Here is a 17362-nt window from a genome sequence, read left to right on the forward strand (position 1 = left end):
TTGCATATAAAGTGAGGGGGGAAAAGTCTATTGCATGCGAGAAGTCGTCTGGAAATAACGTCCCCTTGCTGATAGGTTGCTCAGCTCCACCAGACGTGCTTGAGCATGGATTGGCCTGCAGCTCTCTGCCTACCCCACAACACCCCCCCCCCTTCCCTCCTTCTGCTGCTCATTGGCTTTTTTTTAAAAAAAAATTATTTATTTTTATTGGGGCGCCCATCGCTTTACACCACCATCAGTCCAAAGAACCAGAGTCCAGGAGAACATCGTATCACGCATTGGAGGAGGTGGTTGAGGATTCAGCGAGGAGGCAATGCAAACACAAAAATAAAATGCGCGCACCAGAAGGTGGCATTCTGGCGCGTTTGTCTGCATGCACAATGAGCTCAGCGCTTGTGTGGTGAGGACATCGCAGCGCCAGTGAAGATGTTCTGCACCAGGCTGAAGGAGCTGAAGATATCCGGAGAGTGTCCGTTCTCCAAAAGCGACCAGCAGCAGCAGGAGAAGGAGGAGGAGGAGGAGGAGCAGCGGCAGCAGCAGCAGCGTGGAGATGCCGGGGAGAGCTCGGCCGTGCGCGGCAGAAGAAGTGCGCACGAACCCGCACGGAGCAGCAGAGCCAAAGTCAACCTACATACCCTGGGAGAGAGCATTCGCAAACTGGCGTGTCCCCAGGTGGGTGCGAGCATGCGCTAATAGAAGGCGCTTTGAAAGAAATCAAAATTGGCTGCCATTTTAGGATTGTTCTATTTTATCCGCTACCCCACCCCCTCCTAATAATCAAAGCCGTCCCTCTCTTTAAACTTTACAGTTTCAAAGGCTGCACGCTGCCCTCCAAAGAATGACGAGACAAAGCAGGGAATCGGAAAGGTAATATTTTATTTTTGGTAGAACTTCAAGGTATCGACTGCATTGAGAGCCCCTCAGACAAGGGTGGGGAATATCAGGGGCCAGTTCACTTTTTTTTTTTTTTTTTTTTTTTAATCTATCAAGCGCCGTACAGTAATAAGAATAATAATAACAATCGCCACCACAATCATCATCATCATAATCCAATCATATTCTGAAGTATTATTTTTGTTATTATTATTATCAAGAGACAATCACAAGCAGAAATATAATATAACACTGATGGCCTGCATGCACAACCCCAACAGCGTGATCTCAGACAAGGCTGATATATGAAAGCAGAAAATAAAATGGTTGCATACTTAAATTCAAAAACTAGAAAAACAGTAAGCCCCCTCCGTTGCGGGTTCTGCAGTCTCGCTATTTCGCTAATTATTATTATCATTATTATTTTTTAAACAGGTTGCAGTTTCAATTTTGGGTCTAATTCCATTTTTGGGCCTGAAAAAAAAAAATTGGATTTACCAACATATGTTGCACATTATTAAAATGTGGTAAACTAACAAACGCATATAATTTGAGGGGTTTTCTTTCTTTTTTTTTTTTTTTTTAAAAAAAGGGGAAAATTATATCCATTTACCACATGTTAATCATGCATAACTGTAAATTAAGCACTTTTTTGGGTGCCCAAGATGGCGACGCACTACTGTTTTACACTGTGCAAAGTTGAAATAAGTGAAAACAAGAAACAGGTCTGTTTTATAACCAGTCTAGTTTTTTAATTCAATCATCTCAAATCAATTGTAGTCCTGCTTTTTATGCCTACAGAAAGCAACCGACGTAGGTACATTTGTATATCATTGGGCATTATTATTGTTGTATACATTTGTGAGATGGTACGTTTGTTAGTTTCGAAAAAAAAAAACAGGATTTGCTTTCTGTAAACACAGAGGGGTTATACTGTTTGCACAATATTTTTTGGGTTTTGTAATATATTGCTCTCCCTCAATATATGTGTTGTTGTGATGCTGCCACCGCCATACGTGTGCTCTTCTTTTGGTGATGAACAGTGTTGTGTTTTTGCACCAAACACACTTTGTGGAAGGAATTATAGCCTAAAAGTTCCGCCTTTGTTTCATTTGACCAGAACACATTTGTCCACATGCATTTGGGAGATTTTTTTTTTTATTATGTTTGTTACAGTCCGCTGAAAGCAAAGAAACTCAGAAATTCAGAAATGTATTTGGGGTAAATCATAAGCACTTTAAACGGTGGCAAGGTGTGTGCTGACTCACATTTGAGTTTAATGTTTTATTCTGAACACAGCCACATTCAAGTTATATATAGAGGGTGTGCACACTTATGAAACCACATTTATTTTATTGATTACATTTTTACTTACCCTTTCAAAAAGGTTTCCCCCCCACTTGAGTTCTGCAGGTTATAGGCCACATTAATGGTGGTAGATTTTCTGAAAGGATTTTTCTTGGTTTTCATTTTTTATACCACAAAAACTATGCATTTGAACAGGGGCGTATAGACTTCTTTATTCACTATTTATGGCTGAAGGATTTGTACAGTAATGCGTTGACTATGTGTTTTTGTTCTGGGCAGATCAGCCAAATAAATATGGAAATGTGTTGCTTTTTGCACAGTGCACTTTTTGCCTTTTGATCCATCGTGAAGACAATAGAGTCGAGTGTTTGTACAAATTAATCTTTAAACCATTTGTTATTCTGCAAATTTTAAGTGTCATCATTTGACAATGGTGCTGGCCATGCTATTTCCAAATTACTGGTACTTGGAGGGGAACAAATCTTGTTCTCACGCTCTGTATCATTCTTATACTGTGTAACAATTCTTATCAGGTTTTCCTGTTAAATCCGTTGCTGACTGATTTGTAATCCTTTGATAAAATGGAGAGTACTTGTTGTAACCTTATGTATGTGTTTACAGCGTTGTAGTTTGTTGCACAGACTGTAGAGAAGAACCAGAGCATTTAATGGAGATGATGAACGCTCACTCAACCAAAGCAGGTAACCTCACATTGGACACCAATAACACACATTACCAGTCAATGTCTGCAACACAGCTATTCGATAGTATGAAAACAGGCATCCGAACTTTGGCTGATGCTGTTTTAGGGTTCCGATACGTTTTGTTGTTTTAGCGGTGCTAATAATGAGCATGACTAGAATGTCAAAAGTTGGAAAAAAGAAGTGTTGTTTGTCCATGTGCTTGTTAGTTGTGATGCTGGTTAAAATAGGTGAGCAGTGGCATTGCAATTGAAGATTCTATATTGTAGAGCTGTGTGAAATGGACAAAATCGCAGAATCCGATACGGGTAATAGTAATATCCCAATAATGATATAATTGTAATAATTCCTAACCTTAACCCTAACACGTGTTACAGACTTCGCATTAATGTGAAAATTAAAAATGGTTTCCAAAATTGGAGGAGACAGTGACAATATGCTTCCTTAAAATTACATTAAATAAATGGCAATCTTCCTTGATCTTGTCGCCATTTTTTTTTTAATACAACACATATTTCAGAAAAATGTTAAATAAAAAAAGATAAATAAAACACAAATATCAAGTGGCCAAGTAAATTTCATTCTAACAATCTGATAGTACAAGCAGTTTTCAAATTATGCAATAAAGTACAAAGAATGAAAATAAATACAATAACCAAGTGTTCAAGTAATATTTAAGTATGTCGACAGTCTAATGGTTAAACGTGTCAATAAATGAACTGTTTCAGAGGAACACAAGTTTGTCAGCTTGTTCTTCTGTGACCGTGGCGTCCCAGTCTGAACACTAGGGGCACTATGTAAAAGGAGTATCCGGCTGGCTCCTGCTCTAGAATACCACTGAGGACAAGTGCTCTAGAAAATGAATGGTTGGATAATGTCAAAATGACTCTTGTGAAAAAGGTTGTTAAAATAACAAAGTTAGTGGTGTCTCAAAACGTTTGCACAGTAATGTACAGTATCTCACAAAAGTGAGAACACACTTTTTTTTTTTCATTGGGCAACACAGAACAAATGACACTGCAATGTAAACATCAGCAAACTGCTTGTACAACAGAGTAAATTTACTGTCTCCTGAAAAAAAAACTCGGCACACAGCTACTAAGTTTGAATCACTGGCAACAAATGAAAATGTCCTTAGTGAAAATGTCCAAATCGTCTAAAAAATATTTTGTGTGGCCACCATTATTTTTCGGCACTGCCTGCCCTTAAGCCTCTTGGGCGTGGAGTTCATCAGAGCTTCGCATGTTCCCACTGTAATCTATAACATCACAGAGCTGGTGGATGTTAGAAACTTTGTGCTCCTTCACTATCTGTTTTGAGGATGTACCATGTGTTGGCAGTCGTATTTGAGCTTGAGCATCTTTATGTAGAGCAAGAAATCTTTATCAGATCCTCACAGTTCATTGGTGCAATACTGAACTTCCGGTGACTAACCTGAGTGTGTGTGAGAGGAATGACAAAAAAAAAAATGTACACACTTGCTCCCCCATTCACCTGAGACCTTGTCAGACTAACCTAAGTCACATGACACTGGGAAGTGCAATGGCTAATTAGGCCCAATTTGGACATTTTCACGTAGGGGTGTACTCACTTTTGTTGCCAGCGGTTTGGCCATTGAGTTATTTTGAGGGAACAGTAAATGTATACCGTTATTAGCTGACTACATTCTAGCCAAGTGTTGTCCCATGAAAAGATATGATGAAATATTTACTGAAAATGTCAAGAGCTGTACTCCAATTAGTGAGTTAGTGTATATACAACTTCTCATAGTCCCTGCTTGTATCCCGCAGCCATCCCGATTGAAGCCTTGAGAGTGTCTCTCGGAGAGGAGCTCTTCCACATGTGCTATGAGGAGGACGGCCACATTTTGCGGGTGGTTGGGGGCGCGCTTCACGATTTCCTCAACAGCTTCAACGTGCTCCTGAAGCAGAGCAGCGCTCCCCGAGCAGATGCGAGGGATTGTTTAAACGAAGCATCCGTGCTGTGCTTAGACAAAGATCCGGGTCTGCTTACTGTCTACTTCTTCAACCCCCGCCCCACCACCGAACTCTTCTTCCCTGGGGTCATCAAGGCAGCCGCCCGTCTGCTCTATCACACCGCCGTGGATGTGCTGATGGATCCCCCCAGCGCCAAAGACAGCATCCTTCAATCCAACCCGCAGGACAGTCTTCTCTACACTGTGGTTGTCAAGGGGGATAAAAACCTGAGCCCCAGTCCTCTGCGGGCGACCTCTGCCGGGACCCTTCCTACCTCTCTGTTTTCCACTATCTTCCCCTTCCATTTTATCCTGGACCAGGACCTGGTTCTGGTGCAAATTGGACACGGGCTCAGGAAGCGATTGAGCAGGAAGGACGGCCTGAGGCGGGCTCTGACTTTCCAAGAACACTTCTCCATCGTGTGCCCTCAGATCAAATGCACCTTTCAAGGCATCCTGACCATGCTCAACGCCCAGTTTGTCCTTCGGATCAAGCACGGGGTGCCAGGAGCTGACAACACTGTAAAGGTACGTTCGGGACCAGAACCGCGCCAATGAGGCGTCTCTCTCGGGCGGCTTCAGTTGAACTTATTAGCGGCACCACTCGGCTCGAGGTGGAGATCAACATTCTGCCACCAGCCGAGATCACAGGCAAATGTCAGAGGCGTTTTCTCCATCAAAGGCTCAGTCGGCCTCGCGCTATTTATGGACGGGTGCAACTGGTCGCCATGACAAGAACTGAGAAGTCTCTGAGTAAACACTGATACCTATTTGTTTGAATATTCTCACAGTAGCAGGGGAGACATTTAGCGAAGGAATAGTCAAATACAGTACACTAGTATTCACAGGTGCTTTACTTACCGTAAATAGCGATAAAAACCAAGAGCAATTGATGCCCCTCCAAACGTTAACTGTTTAGGTTCAACATAGTTGAGCATAAGAAAGCTAACACGGTGCAAACGTCACTGCTCCGATACTTCCGTGCATCCATTGACACTTACTAAGGCCTTTTATGTCACGGGTGACGACCAGCAGTTACGGTATGAGTCCTCCGCAGCAACCACGGCAGAGCGCCAGGATGCTCTTATGGCTGCAGCCCTTTCCCATGTATTCACGTCGACTGCGAAAGCAGACAAATCGCGCACGGCCTTCTCCATGCACCTGCTCGCGCTCTAAAATGAATTTTGGCAAGTGGATGTCGCCGATCCGACATAAGTAACCGGTCAAGCGAAGAAGGTGCAATGGATTGGAAGTCAGAAGAGCCATTTTTCTCCTATGAAACTGAACTTCCAGATAACGGCCATTACTATCAAGGTAACCCCTGACTTTAAGATGTAACAAGAGGTTCTTCATGTTTCATTGTATCTTCCGGTGCATCTGTTGAAATGAGTGTGTCAGGTAAAAGGACTAAACAAAGGTTGGCCTGAATCCATCTTCTGATTCTTGTCAGGGTATTACAACTTCAGTTCGGTTCAGTATTTATTGTCCCAAAGGGGCAGGACTTTTTAAGGAAAGATACACTGTTCTGTAGAGACAAGACAAACAATTGACACATACAATACAAAGACACACAACCTAATGCACTTATTATAGTTATAGCTATTTGTAGCGTTGTGCAAATTTAGCACTTTTATTGCTCTAGAGACAAAGAAGTCTCTGGTCCTATTTGTCCTCGATCGGGCCTCTAATTTTCCTGACGGAAGGATCCCAAAGCAAGAAGACGATGTCATTCACAGTCCAGTATGGCTTTGGCCTTTTTTGAAGACTTGCTTTTCAAATAATTGTCATCAGAGGAGTCTGTGGTGCACAGATGAGTTTGCTAGCCAGCTTCACAATGAAGAGCTGTGTGCTTTTTTTTTTTGTTTGTTTTTTTTTTGCTTGCTATCCTGTGTGAACGACACTGATATAAAACGAGGAGATCAAGTCAAGCTGCGAATTTGCCAGCTGCGGACATATTGTAGTATTAGATGACGTCGACCAGTGCGACTGGAGTGTGAAGTTTAACACCAGAGACTTTCTGCCCACAGCCCTCTATGCTGAAGGCAATTGGTGCTGTGCCAGACACTGACATGGACATTGACACAAATGTAATAATCGGAATGTGCGAAGCGCAATCGATATTCTAATGTCCCATCTGTGTCAGTTCTGTCCGAAAAGGATCGGTGAATAAATGCTAGCGCTATTGGTATGCCTCAGTGAGAAACACGCTGAAGATTCTTGAAGCTGTTGGGATAAACATTTTTTGAAATGGCTAATTGATGTTGTGGACATACTTTTACAAGTTATAGTTTTCCAAGTGGTGAAGAATGATTTTAGTATACCATTAAAATGAGCATAGTGTGTAGCATAAGACCGCATATCGCTTTGGAATGTAACTAAATATAGACCAATATTATTAATCCAGACCCCCAAGACAAGAAAGTGGATAGTGCAATCTGGAGCAGAAGAGTGCAGTTAAAGACAAAGTGGACTTCGGTTGGTTGGCATGTGTCATGTTTAGAAATAGCATTCCATTGCAATATAAATAAATATTCTACTCTGGCATGGCTGACGCAGTTGCACCCTGTAGAGCTGCCAATACTTTGTGTTCTTAGTCATACTGTGTGTCCTGAGAAAGTTTATTGATTTGTCTGTGATGTTGTCCAAAGGACACAGGAAAACCATTTTTCTTTAAGTAAACTAAACTAAGAACTATAAATCCTTAGTAAAAGATTTTTTTTTTTAAGCTAGAAGAGTTCTGTGTATGTTGGCGGTAAAACCGGCATGGGTGATTGTTCGGTTAAATGGTGACCAAGCTAAGTTTTTTGCCCTAAATCAATTAAGTTAGCCCAATACGCAATAAGGGGTGCACGGCTGGGCGGCTCTCTAAAATCGGACTGATTTGCCTTTTCAGCTCATGGACCTCAAGGGCCAAATGATCTACGTTTCCGAGTCGAATGTGATCTTGTTCCTGGGCTCGCCATGTGTGGATAAGCTGGAGGAGCTAACGGGCCGCGGCCTCTACCTGTCCGACATCCCCATTCACAACGCGCTGCGTGACGTGGTCCTGGTCGGCGAGCAGGCCAAAGCACAGGACGGCCTGAAGAAACGTCTCGGCAAGGCCAAAGCGGCACTGGAGCAGGCTCACCAGGCACTTGAGGAAGAAAAGAAGAAGACTGTGGACCTCCTTTTCTCCATCTTCCCTGGCACCGTAGCTCAGCAACTGTGGCAGGGCCAGACGGTCCAAGCCAAGAATTTTGAGCGGGTCACCTTGCTGTTTTCCGACCTGGTGGGCTTCACCGCCGTTTGCTCGCTCTGCACACCGATGCAAGTGATCACCATGCTCAACGAGCTGTACACCAGGTTCGACCACCATTGTGGGGAGCTTGATGTTTACAAGGTAGGTTAGCGTGCCTTTATGTTTCCACCTAGTGGTGCACTGGAATCAGTTAATTGGCTGTGAGCTGTGTAAAGCGAGATAGCAATAGCGACCCAATTAACAGTTACAGTCGTACGAGCTGTTGCTTGGTCAATTTTTTGCTTTGTATTGCGAGCCAATATTTGCGTCACGAGTTGGCTTCAGAGACGCCTCCACTCGAGTGAAGTGAAAAAAAACGTCGGAGCAATTAAGGGATTGCCCACAAGGAGTGCCGAAGTCACTGATGCACTTTCGCCCACTTATTTCACGGGACGTACAGTCGAACACAAATACAAAATGAGACTCACAAAGAGCCGATGTCAGCCACAACTCAGGTCCTGACGATCACACCCAGACTAAACGGCCAACCCGACGCCAGTCATTAGGCCACACCCCTTAAGATCACACATCCAACACGCAAATACTACAGTACCTATAATTACAGTTTATAAACATTTTACATTCTCTTTTTTTATGTTTTGGTATGTTTTTATAAAATAAAGTGTTATTTTTCTTTTTAAAAACATGGAAATGGTGGAATAGATTAAAGGACATTTCAATGGAGAAAATCAATTTGATATACACACAATGTAGCAATTCAATTTGTCATACTCAGAGCTGGGCATTTTACTAAAAATTTGTTGTCCATTTATCACCTTCCGCCTACAGCCAGGAAACCCTTCCGCCGTCCGTCTATCCGCTATTTTGTAAGGCCGGACCAAATAATCGCCTATAGGCCGGTCCGCCTATTAAAGACACTTGTCAGCTTGTATTAGTGGATTCTTTAGACTTGGATATATTTTTCAAGTGACCGTACTACCGGTCTCATTTTTAGTAAAATTTTGCCACACGATTGCGGCACCACTGCTAGTTTGCTGCACGAATCCATCACCTGTTGATTTCTGCAAGGCCTCTGTGTGGCATGTGTTGTTATTAGTTGACTTCAAGCTATAATCATCATGTCGACAAGTCATTTCAACCCCTACTACTGTGGTACTCCCCCCCAAAAGCATCTTCTCTAGATGCCATAAATTAAAGAACTCATTAATGTTGGTATTTAAATAAGTGAGGAGGTGACGGTGCAGATTAACCCAGCGCTCGTCCGCCAGCCTAGAGAAGCCCTAAAAGCATGTTAACTGACAAGCTAGCTGGCGGTTAGTACCTTTCATTGCATAGCATAGAAAGCCCCACTATGTCCCAGTGGAATATATTATGGCCACTGGAAACTTTTTGCGGAAAGATGCTCAATGAAGTAGCATCCCTAATTCACCGGGGTCAAATTTTATATACATGACAATTTTTTTTAATCATTCAAATTTGACATTGTTGTGAACAACACTCCTCTTTGTGGTGTGTGTGATTCAGAAGACATTTATTTTCTCTCTACAGGGATTTAATGGAAACAAATAAAACCAAACTGAACTGCTTGACGGAAATAGGTCTTATTAACTAATTTAACATTTCACAAACTCCAAATTAAAAAGCACCATTTCGTTTTAGTTTTGACAGTAGATTCATAATGGAATACAGCTGATAGTGGGGTCGGATTTGCGTGCTGGAGTGATTTGCATCGAATACCTGCAGATGACGCCGAGCGTGTGTATCAGGCATCGGCGAGGCCAGCCAAAGGCTGGATGTTATAAACAACATGTCAGCTAAGTCTTAACAGAGATATAGCTGCATGTTTGACAAAGGCATCGTAAAGATGCGAGGAAGCTCCTTCAGGACCCTGTTCCACTCCATGTGTACGTCTAAAAATAGTCCCACTTTGTCTGTGTCACATAGTTGTCGAGTGCTCTCTGGTTACATGAAAGAAGACGACGACTTTAAGATGGCAAAGGATGAAGTAGAATTGAATTTTTATGGCTGCTGGCTTTCAGTACTCTTGTCTTGCGCTGAAGGATGGAAGACAGACTGCCTTCCACTTCACTACACTCGTCATTTTGTTGATAATTACTTTTTTTTTATTAATGACACTATATATTTATGTTGACGCAGGCGGGCAAAAGACTGCAATGTAACCGTATAGGTCTATGTGTTGCCAAATTCCATGAATTTTTAATGGAAATTTATGAGAGTCAAATTATTTTTCAAAATGTTTTGTTTTTCTTTTATTCCGCCGCTAATTGGATGCATTTTTCATATATTGCACAATCCGTGTTAAGAAAAGTGACAGAGTCTCGCATATTATTATTATTTAGTAATACTTTACAGAGTATGTAGGTGCCAGCATTGTGTCACATTTTGTAAATAGGTGGATATAATTGTATTGAAGGTGTTTTCTGATTAATTGGTATATGAGGTGCTTGTCACGTGGTGTGGGTGTGGTACGTCAGCACAGCTGGTAAAATCAAATTAAAAAAATAATTAAATGCATGACTGATCACTTTGGAACGCATGTTGAACCCACTTATGGAACGTAGTGGACATATTAAAAAATAAGTCAAGCAACCTTCTGGAACGAGGACCGTTGTGGACGCATGGACGAGCGGCGCGTCTGGCAAGGTAAAGACTCCCCGTACTCAGCCTCTTGGTGACTAATGATTGCTTTTTTGATAAATCGCTTACAGATTATAAAAAATGGAAAGGTAGTAGGTCCTGATGACATACCGGTACCTGAGGAGGTATCGAAGCATTTAAGAGATATGGCCGTGGAATTTTGTGATGGATAGGCTGACAGATGAGGTTAGACTGGAATCCCCATGGAGCATGATGTTCGCAGATGACATTGTAATCGGCAGGCAAATCAGGGTGGAGGTACATTGGGAAAGGTGGAGGCATGTGGCGGAAAATTGAGGAATGAACATTAGCCGGAGTCAAACAGAATATTTGTGTGTTAATGAGATGGGTGGAAATACTGGTGATGAGGATGATTCTGCCTGGCAAGAGAGTTTGAGGAAGACCAAGAAGGTTGAGAGATATAGTGAGGGAAGACTAAAGGGTAGGTGGTGTTAAAGAGGAGGATGCAGAAGATAGGCGTACGTCGATGTTTTTGGGGGAAAGTTATACACTTAATCCTGTACTGTGTTGTGTCCAGGTGGAGACCATTGGGGATGCGTATTGTGTAGCTGGTGGACTACATAAGGAGAGTGACACTCACGCGGTCCAGATTGCACTGATGGCCTTAAAGATGATGGAGCTTTCAGACGAAGTCAAGACTCCAACTGGAGAACCAATACAGGTGGGGAAGCAGTTTCAATGGGATTATCAGGAACATGAAACCTACAATGGCACTCAGTAGAGCGCACAACTCAGTAGAGCGCACAACCAAAAATTCTAAGCAGTTTGATCATTGTCCTAATTGGACCCAATGCATGTGGACTGTAACATGCGATCCGTATATCTGTTGACCCAGACGCTAAAACTCAGAGTAAGAAGAAATCTGTTCAGTACTTTTTGGATAATGCTGCTAACAAACAAAATAATCCAGATTACCCTCATAATCTAATGGTTCCTTGGGTGACTATGTAGCAATCTGCACTCAAAGGTGTGTGTGAGGCAGGCAAGTGGTGACGAGAGACGTCCAAGCAAGAAAGGTTCGGTGCAAACAGAAAATGTTGTTTTTTAAAGCAAGAAAACAAAGCAAAGACATTTGATGATATGTAGTCCACAATGATCAGCCTATTTTTCCATTATAAGTCATTCAAGGTTGATCAAAAGTTCTTTTACGCTGTTTAATTAGTCATTCCGGTTGAATAAGAAAATCAAAAAAAATGTTGGAATACTCAAGATATGTATCTGTGTTTTAAATTTTATTTGACAGTCAGTTATAGTAAAGTTCAAGTTCCTGGAAAGTGAATTCCAAATACATGATTAGATAATTCACGATAATTGCCGACAACATCTGCAAAGACCGAGAACTCAGTTGCACTCAATTGCGGAGATAAAGCATTAAACAATTTTTCCACCATTTCAGTTTTCTTGTTTTTTTTTGGACGTAGCTAAAACGGAATGTAAGCACTTTAAAAGGACGAGGACGGACGGGGTCGCAGGACGATTTTTTATTTTTATATGAATAAGGATAGAAGAACGATGACGGAAGGTTGCCCAGGTCGCGGACGGAGGGCGCGCCCGGCAAAATAGGGTAAAGTGCCCATCTCTGCCAGTGACGCATTTTGTCATCTGGTATGATCCGCCATCCTCCTCGTTATAAGAACTTGAGTGCTCTCGTTCGCAACAGTGGTCATCGGCACAATTGTGAGCTACTGGGCTCATTTCTACAACTACAGCGTGCAGTTAGATAGCTAGCTATGCCTACACTCCGAAAACCCATCCGTCCTCGATGCCACAATTTACAATTTGCCTCTCGTCGCGGCACGGAAAGCCCTCTGGCAACCCAGCGGGATATATTCCAGCCACCGGATGATTTAAGCGAATATGCAGTATTTTCACGGCTCAAACTTGCAGGGATATTTATAAATGTGGCATTTTTTTCATCATTAAATTTTGGCAGGGTTGTTGACAACAGTCTTCTCTGTGGTCTGTCTAAATATAAAGTAAGTTAATTTTACAGAAAGTTCAAATTACAATACATGCCATACATTATTTTGTTTCTGGCCTCGCCTTGAATACAATGTCTTTAATTACCGAACTGTACCTCTTGATATTTAATTGAGGATATGTTTGAAAAGTAGAATAAAAAAATCGAGTAGACTTATGGCAGATATGTAATTGTTTTGCAGATGCGTATTGGCCTGCACACTGGATCAGTGCTGGCCGGTGTAGTCGGAGTAAGGATGCCACGTTATTGCCTTTTCGGCAATAACGTCACTCTGGCCAACAAGTTTGAGTCGTGCAGCCAACCGCGAAAAATCAACATCAGCCCGACGACGCACAGGTGACATCTCCGCTCGTATTTACGACAATGTCACATTTCATACTTTACACTGTCATCCTTTTCCAAGGTTACCAAAGGGAAAGAACGCATGTACTAGAAAGGAAACTGAAAATCAAGAGGAGCACTGTGTTTCCTCGGTTGTCCACTCAGTTGCCACATTGATTCATGTTGTATTTGTGTACTCTTCATCCCAGATTGCTGAAGGAGCGTCCAGAGTTTGTTTTCATTCCCAGGAGCAGGCAGGAGCTTCCGGCCAACTTCCCAGAGGACATTCCTGGTATTTGTTACTTTTTAGAGGCTTCCTTCAAAACTTCACAACTGTCTCGGAAATGAAGTCCAGCTGCTGCAGAGAGGCTCTTGACTCTTTCTTTACCAACACTCATCATTGGTTCTATATTAGAGTTGTCCAGATATTGATGTCACTAAGTGTTTGTCTCGTTTGCGGTCATTTCAAAATACAGTGGACACACGCTATTCGCGAAAGTTAGGGACAGAGCCCGACCGTGGATGACTCATTTCCGCAAATAATTGACGCTCTCCCAAAAAGTGATTATAATTGCCTTACTAATAGTACAAACATATCGCTGATGTCGGGCCAAAACCTTGTAGCCCCGAAATAGTCACTTTTCAGGAGACCCCCAAAATGGCAAATTTGTTCAACCATTACCATTGGCTCACACTAAGTATGCACATACACCATGTACAGGACCAATTTGTACATGTCAACAATTCTGATGATGTTGATGAAGAATTGCTATAGTGATGCAGTCCGGTATAAAACAAAGAACATTTGACGCCACAGCAAAGCACAGGTGTTACATCCATGGTGCCAATGCTCCGGGGCGGCCTGTGCTGGTGGGAAATGCCAATGTTTGGTAGGCCGATGGGCCAACGATGAAGTTAGTGCTTCGTTATTTGCTGACCCAAAACTGCTGGTTGCACGCTGTGACAAGAAAAACCGGCAGTGGTAGATACTTTTAGCGTTGTTCCGTATCCCATCGTCTTCGATGCCGTGTTTAGTCCTAGTTTGGTGAAACACCGCTATGCTCGACATCATCTTCCGCTGACAGAGGCAGCCGCTGTTAGATTTGTGATTGGATGGGTGAGTCGGGGCCTGGGAGCAGAGCGAGTGAGCGTGTGTGTGGGCGAAATCAAAAAACAAAACAACCTTCTGCCTTCTGCTGTGTAAGTTTCTTTGAGTGGAAGTTTGTTTAAGCAGACAAGTAGTTTGATGGTTTTTGGCACATTTACGTCTGACAATGACTACAATACAGTACAATAAAAAAATATTATACTGCCACAATAAAAAGCAAATAGGTGAATTTTTCAGCCAACGGAAAAAAGGTTTTAAAAAAAACCCACAACAAAACAAAAAAAACATTGATTCATGAATACCAAACTGTGAATATGTGGCGGTCCACTGTACAGTTATGAGGCATTGAAGAAAACTGGCAAGTCAGAAATGGATAAATTCCAACTTGGAAACTTGTATTGACCCTCAACATCAGAGTTCCCATCCGAGAGTTCACTGTTGTTATAAATAAACATCAGTTCACCCTAAACTTCACAAAGATGATTTAATATATAATACACAGCGGAATTCTCTGGTCGCCCTATGACACTGCGTGGTTTACTTCTAATTTGAACACATTTTTCCCATGTCAAAACATGTAAAGTCAATCAATTCATTCCAGATTCAAACTGTTGCCCCCATAAAACATTTATTAACTGTACTGTACAGGCAATGTTTCAATGAAAATTTTAACCCCCCTAAACACCATAGAATAAAAAGTTAACCAGTGAAACATAAAACTAAAATAGGGCAAACCTACTCATAAAGTGTGACGTCACGTATGATATTTTCAACTCCATGTTTTGTTTAACTTTCAAGGAATACATAATTTTTCCAGGTGTGTATATTCAACTCTAAATTGTACCAATTTTGAGCAATTCAACTTTAGACGTTCCACTGTAGAAGCAATGTTGTGTATAGGTTATATTTGCAATTTAACACAACCCCAACAATGCAATAAGTAGCTTATCGTGGTAGTCAGACATTTCTATTACTGCTTTGCAATCAGACCTTGTAACTGGTCCATATAGGATATTCCCACCTTCCCAGCAGTCTTGAATGCAGCGTTAATACCAATATGAGCAATATAGCACTGAATGAATCCTCCAGACCAATAGGGGGCAGTCAAAAAAGAAAGTTTGCAATAAAAAAAAAACACTTTGTCATATTTATTAAAACAGTGTATAGGCACAAAAATTAATTGATAACTAATCACTTATCAAATTAATCCTTAGAGTTTCCGCCTCTCAACAGGGAATATTGTCAGATTTCTGAGTCTTTGCACTGAATCAAAAATAAAACATATGGAAGCATCTGCTTTCAATTTGGAAAGCAAGGATCAACATTTTTCCTATTACAGACCAAACCAGTGCCTGAATCATATTTAGTTTGTACATTTTCTGCATTGCCAATTTGAAATAGTGTCCTGTTTTTTAATAAAGGGATGGAAATTTAAATATTTTTAAAATCTGATATCGATTTACAGAAAATTGACAAATTAACTGATTATTAAAAATAAAAAATGAGTTGCAGCCCTAAAATAGTCATCGTGACTTACCAGTAATACATCATTAAATATGATCTATTGCCCCATCTTGTGCCTGTAATTTGACAAACACAAAACCACTGCACCCGAGGAAAAGCAACCAATCAGAGACAGAAACCACGAGGTGTCAACCATTTGCTGTGCACTTGCAGACACACTCATAGCGGTGAATGGTTGTTTTTCCCTCAGGTGTGGTGGCTGTATATCAAATGAGAGGCACAAGATGGGGCTTGAAATTGCAGATTTTTTTTCACAGATCAAATTCTACTGTCAAGTGATAATGACTGTTGTAACAAATACTACAAAAATTGATTTTTAATTTTTTTTATTGCAAACTCTCCTTTTAAATGTAACCCCCCCAAAAATAATTGACTTGCATGATGGGTGAAGTGTTCTAACTCTGGTTTACTTGAAAGCAGCTTTGGCTAAAACAATGAAATTGTGACCACAGATGTCATTCACCAGTTTTGTTACCGTAGAATTAAATTTGAAAGGAAAAATGTGATTATTAGCAGATGGGACACGCCAGTTTATTTTGATTGAAATATCAAGACATGAGTTTATGATCACATGTGTACAAACACTCATTGCAGGCTGAGTCAGTTCTAAAAATGTGTTGATAATCATATCGAACCTTAATTTAAGGCACTGATTTTCCTTGTTAAGACTGTTTTTGTTATAAGACCGCAATATACAAATAAATGCTGCCAAAAAGTATCAGTAACATAATTTGATAACATATAAATTTGAAATGCTTTTTGGGTTGATCCATTGCATTGTTAGAATGATCCAAATGTTTTGTGAGAATAAGAAATAAATTCTATAAATATTTTTCCAGTAAATGTTTAAGTGACATTTCCCCCCTTTTGTAATTTTCTGTCTTCCTGCTTGCACCTTGATATGAAAAGTTAACAAAGACACTGAATTGGCTTTGCGTATTTTCTATATTTTGGATAAGCAGTGAAAATATAAACATAGATTTTTAAAGGTTTACATTGTGTCTAGAAGTAAGATTCACAGAGCAGACTCAGGTGCCTTATGAAAGCAGGATCGCACATTTTTGTGTAAAAAGGTTGATCACTTTTGTTTCTTCCAATATGAATGCAAGCCACAAATTCTTCCATCAAAGTCTATATTTGAAATACATTCATTATACATTCCAGTATTGCAGTTTCCTAGTAATGTATTTTTACTGTTTTCACTGTACACGTTTATACTCTATTTATTACATTGCTTTCATAGCACAAAGAGCATATAAAACAAGAATACAATGAATGTCCTTCAATCACTCATAGGGATGTGCTTTAATTGTTATTGTAGTGCAAACAAGAGTGCAATAAATATAACAAAGTGAACCTGAGTCCGAAGCATATATTTTGCACCACAAATGCCAATGTGAGGTGTGTGCCTGAGGTTGCAGGAATGTCTAGCAAGTACTGGCTGTTTAATACAGACAACAATCTCCCATCTACTTCATATGTCTGTGCTATAGGGTGGCAAGACTGAAGCCTATAACACACAAGCCCGGGTAAAAAATTTGCAAAAACTGGTTGAAATCACCCAAACATGTGGGAAAATGTGTCAAGTTTCAAATGTATGCTTAAGATTGAACTTTCTGGACATAGTTTCAAAAGGTAATTTGGCGCTAACAGT

General features: G+C 41.0%; 1 protein-coding gene across 1 annotated transcript; it reads left to right on the forward strand.

Moving 5' to 3' along the window:
- Positions 1-183: 183 nt before the first annotated feature.
- On the forward strand, positions 184-17064 carry gucy1a1 (guanylate cyclase 1 soluble subunit alpha 1). Its single transcript, XM_086032760.1, has 8 exons — positions 184-672; positions 809-867; positions 2803-2882; positions 4673-5385; positions 7751-8236; positions 11292-11435; positions 12937-13091; positions 13286-17064. The coding sequence occupies exons 1-8, from the start codon at positions 427-429 to the stop codon at positions 13422-13424; spliced, it is 2022 nt and encodes a 673-aa protein (XP_085888886.1). The 5' UTR covers positions 184-426; the 3' UTR covers positions 13425-17064.
- Positions 17065-17362: the final 298 nt, after the last annotated feature.

This window comes from Filicampus tigris, chromosome 6 (genome assembly GCF_054856515.1).
Source record: "Filicampus tigris isolate MCC_2025a chromosome 6, RoL_Ftig_1.0, whole genome shotgun sequence".
Classification (NCBI taxonomy): Eukaryota; Metazoa; Chordata; class Actinopteri; order Syngnathiformes; family Syngnathidae; genus Filicampus; species Filicampus tigris.